The sequence below is a fragment of the Limulus polyphemus genome, unplaced genomic scaffold (assembly GCF_000517525.1).
Source record: "Limulus polyphemus unplaced genomic scaffold, Limulus_polyphemus-2.1.2 Scaffold177, whole genome shotgun sequence".
Classification (NCBI taxonomy): domain Eukaryota; kingdom Metazoa; phylum Arthropoda; class Merostomata; order Xiphosura; family Limulidae; genus Limulus; species Limulus polyphemus.
This window is the reverse complement of record NW_013665787.1, coordinates 899,930-907,763: the sequence shown is the minus strand read 5'-3', so window position 1 is coordinate 907,763 and position 7,834 is coordinate 899,930. Positions and strand designations below refer to the sequence as shown.

At 34.6% G+C, this 7,834-nt stretch overlaps 1 protein-coding gene across 2 annotated transcripts in view; it reads left to right on the top strand.

Annotated features, from left to right (window-relative positions):
- Window positions 1-5,981: 5,981 nt before the first annotated feature.
- LOC106478069 (elongin-B-like) overlaps window positions 5,982-7,834 on the top strand; it is a 26,755-nt gene continuing 24,902 nt past the window's right edge. Inside the window, exon 1 of one of the 2 annotated variants that reach the window (XM_013938579.2) lies at window positions 5,982-6,251. In XM_013938579.2, the coding sequence (XP_013794033.1) occupies window positions 6,249-6,251 (3 nt within the window). In that variant the 5' untranslated portion in view covers window positions 5,982-6,248. The remainder of the gene's footprint in view (window positions 6,252-7,834) is intronic. The other variant, XR_001292049.2, reaches the window with a different exon arrangement.

Below are 7,834 nucleotides of genomic sequence, written 5' to 3'. Positions count from 1 at the left end.
AAATGGCAAGAGAAAAGTATAAGACAAGCATTTCAGTAAAAAGATTGTACTTTGTTTTGAGAAATGTGTTCCATAGAAAGGGACTTCTTTGATAAGAGATCCTTCTACAGTTCATTGACAGTCTATACATGGGTCGTCTTGTCATAGAGGATACAGGCGTATATTTTCAGCATTTGAAATGTAGAGGAAGTCAGTACAAGAGGCTCAAATGGCTGTGGTACCGTGGAGATAAAAGCCTCTGTGATCACTGGGAAGGAGTTCCAAGCCTTTTAGGCTGACTTCTTGCCTTTCCCAAAAACCTATGATGTTGAATCACACCCTGTGTAGGAGTGAAAGCTTGACAAAGCCATAGATTTTACAGCTCCCAGATTCTCACTCATGCTAATTTCTTTCCATGAAAAGACCCCTGAGCTGTAGTGGATGACGGATTATGGTCTGTGTTATCCAATGCTCCCATTGTAAATAGGATTTTCCTCAGTATGGCAGGGCAAACCAAACCTCCTTCTATGAAATACTTGCAGACAACTAATGCAAGCAAGTGTTCCATCTCAATGACATGGTAGTAGCTGATACTAATGCCTAGCTTGTGGAGGCTTTCGCCATTTTCAAGTTTTTTTTTCTTCTGTGTATAGATACTAAGACCTACATAGATTGGAAGGTGGGGTTCTGGAACATAGAATGCCTTGGAGAAATTCCACGAGCAGCTATATTATTCACATTGAAATAGATCAGCTGTGCAATGGTGAGACATGCCTGAGAAACCACACTGTCTTGGTTTTGTACATTAGGTCCATTGAGCAACATTGAGACAAGGTTTTTTCAGACTTGTTGGTATATATTTTACCTGGCAGACACCAGGAATGCTTCAACTGAAATAAAATCTACTTCAATCAAAAATGCCCTTTATGAAAATTTTCACCACTTTTGCCATTGAGGCTGCTTCAGCTTCAAAGTCATGGTATCTGTTGCTCCCTTCAACAATTTCTTTAGACCTTCATTGAATACAAACAATACATTTTTGCCATCAGGCTTTTCCTGACACTCTCCAGCAAACCTGCCAAGCACCTATAGCTTGAGTATTGTTTTGTTGACTACAACACCTCTAAGATGTTCCACATACATGCAGTATGCTCGGGTAGCTTGAATATCTAGGTACCCTTTTCCAGACTGCTTTCAATATACTAACTCAGCGAAAAAAACCAATGGCCACAAAAGTCTTTCGTCATCACTTTCCTTTGGACTGGGCTTTGCTCTTTATGCACTTCTGTATGTGTTTCTGTAATTTGTGAGACAGTCAAAGTGACATTTTGCCTCAATGGCCACTATTTTCTCTCCTGAAATTCTTGCCATCAAAGCAGCATCTTGGGAGTTCTGTGGCCATGACCCTCATATCATTATCTAGTTTCATTATTGAGCAATGGTACAGTCTACCAGATGCATTTGAGAAAAAAAATGCAGTATTCCTGGTTTGGACTCTCAGTGGCTTGGCGTTTTGACATTTGCTGACTTTCACTATTAGCTTCTTGCTTACATTTCTTTTCCAAATGTTCTCTGGCTCTTTGAAGCTTAGAAGATACAATCTTGAAATGGCAACACTTGCGCTATTTTGCTTTGTATTTTTGAAATAATTGTGCTATGCTATCTTCTTTAAAGTTTACCTCAAAAGTCAATGTATCCACTTCCTTGAACTCTACTATATTCTGGAGGAAGCTTGTGTATGCTTCAAGTCAGTTTTTCTGGTGAGAATCTGAATGACATCTGAGGTCTCCACCACCTTTCTAGCAAATGGCATATACCTCCCAATTCATTCTACTTTCTCTTTTCCATATCCAAAACAAAGCAAATATTTTTACAATATTTTACACAAGCATTTTGACTATCACAGGCATAACTAAGATACTGTTATGATGAGTTATGAGTTTGTTCATAAACAAATAATTTCTTTCCCAGTATTAATAAAAAACTGTTCTAATGAAAATTAAATTTTGTACGGCTCATAATTCAGAGCATGTATACGTGGCCTCCAAGCTTGAATTTTATCAACTTTTGGACTTTAGATATTAGATAAATTCATCACTGGTAGCTATTTGTGCTTTGAAAGGTATATCTGCTTATATGAGACTCAAAAGAGACATATTTTAAAAAGGAAAATCGAACATTTAGTATATAATCATTGCAGGACTAAGTTTAAAAGCCCTATTTTAAGTCATGTTCAATTCTCGATGTATCTTAAAAGAAATGATAGCCTTCCAGAACCACAGTCAGGTGGCACTATTTCTGATATTGATTGGTAAGCCCCGAAGAGTGTCTGTGCAAAATTTGGTGCTTATGTCCAGTATGTAACGACATGTAAAAAAAAAATGGACCTTAGAGACCGGACTGGGAGGGGACCACACAAGCAAAACTCTATGAGAGGAAAGGTTTTAAGTTTTAAGAAGAACAGAAAAAGCATCGAGGGCATAATGAATATTTTTCCAAGTGGGATAATCAACAACTTTGTGTCTGAGTTTGTGGCCATTCAAAAATGTTCATCCTATTTGAGTATGAGTTAACAAAAACACCACAATCCAAATAAACCACTTATAATTCGTAGGATGTTCCTGAACCAACAAAAACACAAATAACCAAAAACCAACGAATGAATAGTCAGGTAACTCGGACTTCGCTGGAAGGTTAACATATTTTATTGTCAAACATGGCTGTGATAACCTTCCTTTATTTATCTTATAACCCAAAACACACGTATTCTTCTACTACGACATTCATATTTACTTATCTTCACTTTCAACCTAAGATAATAATAAAAGAAGAAATAGTGGCTTCCATTGAAAGTAGGCCTGCTTAACAAAGAAAGCTTCTTACTTCACCCAAAGATAAGCCCAGCATGGCCAGGTGGTTAGGGAGCTCGTCTCACAATTTGCGGGTCGCGGGTTCAATCCTCGTCCCACCAAACATGCTCGCCCTTTCAGTCGTGGGGGCGTTATAAGTGACGGTCAATCCCACTATTCGTTGGTAAAAGAGTAGCCCAAGAGTTGGCGGGGTGGTGGTGATGACTAGCTGTCTTTCACTGCTAAATTAGGGACGGCTAGCGCAGAGAGCCCTAGTGTAGCTTTGCGCGAAATTAAAAAAAAACCAAACCAATCATCCAAAGACCACATTTCTCTAAGATAGTTCACTCAGCACAGAAAATGTAATGAGGCTATTCGGCATCACTCCAAGCGGCAGGTTTGATAGACAACAGCTGTGTTGCTAATGCTAGCTGTTGCTCATTAACACTTCCGTGTAAAGGTTCTTTTTATGTATCCAGACAAAATACTCTCGCTGTTAAACTGAACATCGTTCCCTGTTTTGGTTTATGTGTTTAATAAACATACTAATTATCGCTTACAATAAGTTTTCCTCGCTTCAAATAATGATGATTACTTTGTTTTCACCAATATTTGTAAAATCTCTTACATTTTTGCTTACTTTACAACCTTCAATACAAATATTCAGGCTAATACGTAATAATACTTGATTTGTTTAGTACAAACAATTTCAAGTGCATGTATATGATACCATTCCTTTTACGTTAACTCATATCACGTGGATTCATATCACGACCCCAAACGTCTTAAATTATTTTTCATTAAATCTAGTTATTCATTTGATATTCCAGTAAAAGATGTGCATAATAATCTATTGTTTCACTGATTAATAAAATATATATAAGACGGGATCAAACATTTATCTTGTAATAATTCAACGGTATACTTGCATACGTTTACATGATCTTCTCACAAACGAGAGATTCGCGAACCTAATATGCTCAGATGTAGGTATTTGTTGCAGGTGAAATGAGACAGAAACAAGATACGATGTTGAAATTTGAAAAGAATTAAACAATAGCTAATTATGAGTGCGAACTATTGTATTGTGAAAAAGCGAAAATAAAAAAGTATAGCAAGCTGTATTTAGATGTTAAGTGAAATGAACTTGCACAATCAGTATGAGGGAGAGATAGCAGTTATAGCATATGAACTGAACTTCATCAGTGAAGATTGACTCTTTCAGTAAGATGAACTATTCTTGTCAAAGATCAGGATCAATCTCTCAAAAATGAATCAAACTACGTTTGCAATACACATTCTCTTTGCAGTTAACCAATCAAAACTTATTACCGCAAAGTTATCCCATGAAACAGTATATAGATTAATCGAATGGCCTGACTACAAAAAGTAACACTTCAGGTCGAAGTTGGCATGTAATCTTAACCAGATTTAGAGCATTTCAAAATTGTAATTGAGAAAAAATTAAGAATTTTGTAGACACGAAATACTTTCTATGAGAAAGTGCATTATACAGTCCTCAGACAAAAGCATAAGCTTAGGTAAAAAGATTTGTCTATTTGTTTAAATTATGCACAAAGATACACAATGGGCTATCTGTGCTCTGCCCACCACGGGTATCGAAACCTGGATTTTTCAGTGAAATTCATGTACAGTTTAAACATACCATTAAAAAAAAGTCATTAAACTGCTAGCGTTCTAGCTACCTTTGTTCTCAGTCATTTCTTTGAAATGACGCCTGGTTTAACCATGGAAAGTATAGCTGTAAAACCGCTCCTTGAGTCTGGAAGTAGACAGCTGTATTATTCAACGGAAAGTTATGTGATATTTCGAGTTTACAAACTCCCTTATTTTCAAATGAAAATGACAAGTCGTATGGGTAGTTCTAGTCGCTTTGAATAAGTCTAACGGCACCATTTTAACTAAATAAAGTGAGATTTAGTCAGTCTGAAACAGAATTCCGAGTGAGTTGGTCAGTCTAGAATAAATCTTGAGGGATTAACGCCAGACTGTCAATTACCTCTCTACTAAAGGAGACTGTCAGTCGTCCAAAGGTGATATGCAAACAGTGCTGTTTTATTTCGTTTATGTCCTATACGCTTGACTTGTTTCCAGTCTATTTCTTTCTTTCTTTCCACAGACTCAATTAATTTCAGAATAACTCAATATTACTTTGTAAGATATCTTGCCGAACTTCCTAGTATATAGCGGACCTAATTTGGAAAATTATAAATAATGACCAATTTGTGCTTAATATAAATTTTAACGCAAAGTTACAGAATGAACCCAATATTTTAACGTTAGAATTGTTTGTTTGAAGTTAAGCACAAAGCTACACAATGGGCTATCTGTGCTCTGCCCACCATGGTTATCGAAACCTGGTTTCTAGCGTTGCAAGTCCGCAGACATACCGCGGTTTCACTGGGGGGCTTAACATTAGAAGCCCTAAAACTTATCGTTGAACCACTAGGAGTCTGGCAAATTAGTTGTTTAATACTTTTTACGCGTTAACAGTGACAAAACTATTCTATTTGTAATTACTGGAAATGGTTAGAATATCAATGTAAAGAATGTTGTGAAAGTGTTCCTTGTAAGAAACCTATGTAAAAGAAAAAGAAAAAAAGAAAGACCTTGTATCGAATACACCCTTATACCTATATTTTTTACTATTTGGTTTGCAGAGTTTGAAATAATTCGTAGAGGCATCGGATTTGTCACAGTTTGAACTATAGGTTCAATTTTAATTAAGTGATTTTGAAGACCATGTTAAGCTGTTCTGTGTTCAAGACATTTTGCTTGTCCTATATATCTTATCGGTTGTTCTGTGAATTATGTTTTAAAATATATCTAACAGTCCGATACATTACGCACTAAAAACAGATAACTTAGCATATTTAATAACAGTAATCTAACTTTTTTTATAAGCTATTTCCTTACATTTGGAAATATATTTATTTATTTATATTTTTTTAGAAACCTTGAACTTAGTGGCATTTTATTGTATAAATAAACATCTTCCAGGTAGTTTGATTATCAAAGAATATATTAAGTGGTTTGAGATGTCTCTATGCAAAGTAGCACGTTTTATTTGTTATTTAGTATTGTTCGATTTATTAGTATTTTTCCTTATTAATCACTTATTAGTTGGAAATGTATGGCGTGCTTGTCTTGAATCTGAAAAAGTGAATTCACGTAGTTAGGGAATAAAATCATCAGAGATCGGGGAAAATTTGATGTTGGACTAAAACTTTATTTAAAATTAAAACAAAAGTTTAACTGACCCAAACAGCGTATCTTTTATAATTGTTTGATATTGGGACTAGGTTTTTATAGCTACCTTGAGTTACTGTTAGGCAGCAGTAATTGTCTTCTGACTTAGTGAAACTTACAGTTACACTTACAAGTTACAAAGTATTCAAAATGGTAATTATGTATAGAATGTGAATGTCATAAATATACTTTTAGCTTTCTGTTTCACTCAGTGTTTGCGGTATATAGCATCTTACATGTAGTAGTATTGTCACTAGAGTAATAATAATACAATAAATTGAGTAATTGGTACAGTGATAAGTATTAAACTTAAAGTAGTGCTAGGCCTAACTTTGTTCATTTCAAGCTTTTAAAGTTATGACATAGGACCAGTTAGGATCAGGATTGAGTGAGAGAATCACTGTCAGCATAAGAACTTAAAGAAGTATATTATACTATAAATTAGTATAAATGTATTATTTAGGATAGTCTAGTTGTATTGCTAGTACTACGAATAGGAATGTATTATGACGTTTGTACTGTAAATTGTAATCCTGCACTGTGTAATCTGTTGAACTTAAAACTAGTTCCTTGTTTGTATTTCATATGCACTGTTGAGCAGAACAAACTTACTTAGAAGTTAGATAAAAACTAGCAACAATCCAGCATTGAGCTAACCACATACACTCCTCCTGTGTTCTTGCCTGTTAAACATTAGAATGCATTGTTTCATCAGTTGGGTACCCTTTAATGATATTTTATGGCCATAAACCCAGTAATATCTTGCAAGGTTATTTCGGCTTAGGTGATTTAGGCTTAATGCGTGTACTAAGCTGAAAGTGCAAAACAGTCTCTAATTAAAAGTATAATAATAAAAAGGTAAAAAAAATAACAAAACTAGATTTATTAAACAATGTAACCAATACTGCTAATGTAAGTAACATTAAAGATACAATAGAGTATATCTCACTTACTGAACACGAATGTTATCAAGTTGGTGACCATACAGAGCCCCCCCCCCCAAAAAAAAAAGCTCGGCAGTATTTCTTGTTGGCTTGTAATGCTAAAAAGTATGGATTTGATATTTGCAATGGGAAAAGCAAAGATAACCCAATGTGTAGCTTCGTGCTTCACCACTGACAAAAACATCCAGAGCTGAGGAAGTTAAAATATTGTGACATAGGTTGCTGGTACAACTGAATCATAACATAAGTATTTAAAGCAGTAAACAAAATGGTAATATAGATTATTATTTATGAATTTTAGCTCATTTAAAAATGGATTAAACTTTTAATGATTCCTTGTTCTGAACATATGTAGATTCCACGATAGTCTAGAAATCTATACTAACTTGTGAGTGAGTGAATATACATTATTTGTAAATAACCCAATTTGAACAGAAGTGGTAGGAGTACTGCCAAATGCCTTTCCAGTGTATATGCTTTTCTAGAATTAATAACCATTAAGAAGTGCAAAAAACAGCAACTGTTGGTTTCAAATTTGCTTTAATCATTTAAGTTGTAGCTACATCTTTAAGAATGTGCAAGCTGACAATAGCACCATCAAAAAACACTTTGCTAATAAAAACAATTAAAAAAAAACTACAAAATTAAAACATGAAAGGTTTAGTGTTTGTACATTAATTTTGTACATTTATTATTATTAACAAAATTATTATTTTTATAAAACTTCTAAAATTGAGCAAGTTTAATGTGGAATTTCAAAATGAGTCTTTCTAGTGGAGAATCATTGTGATA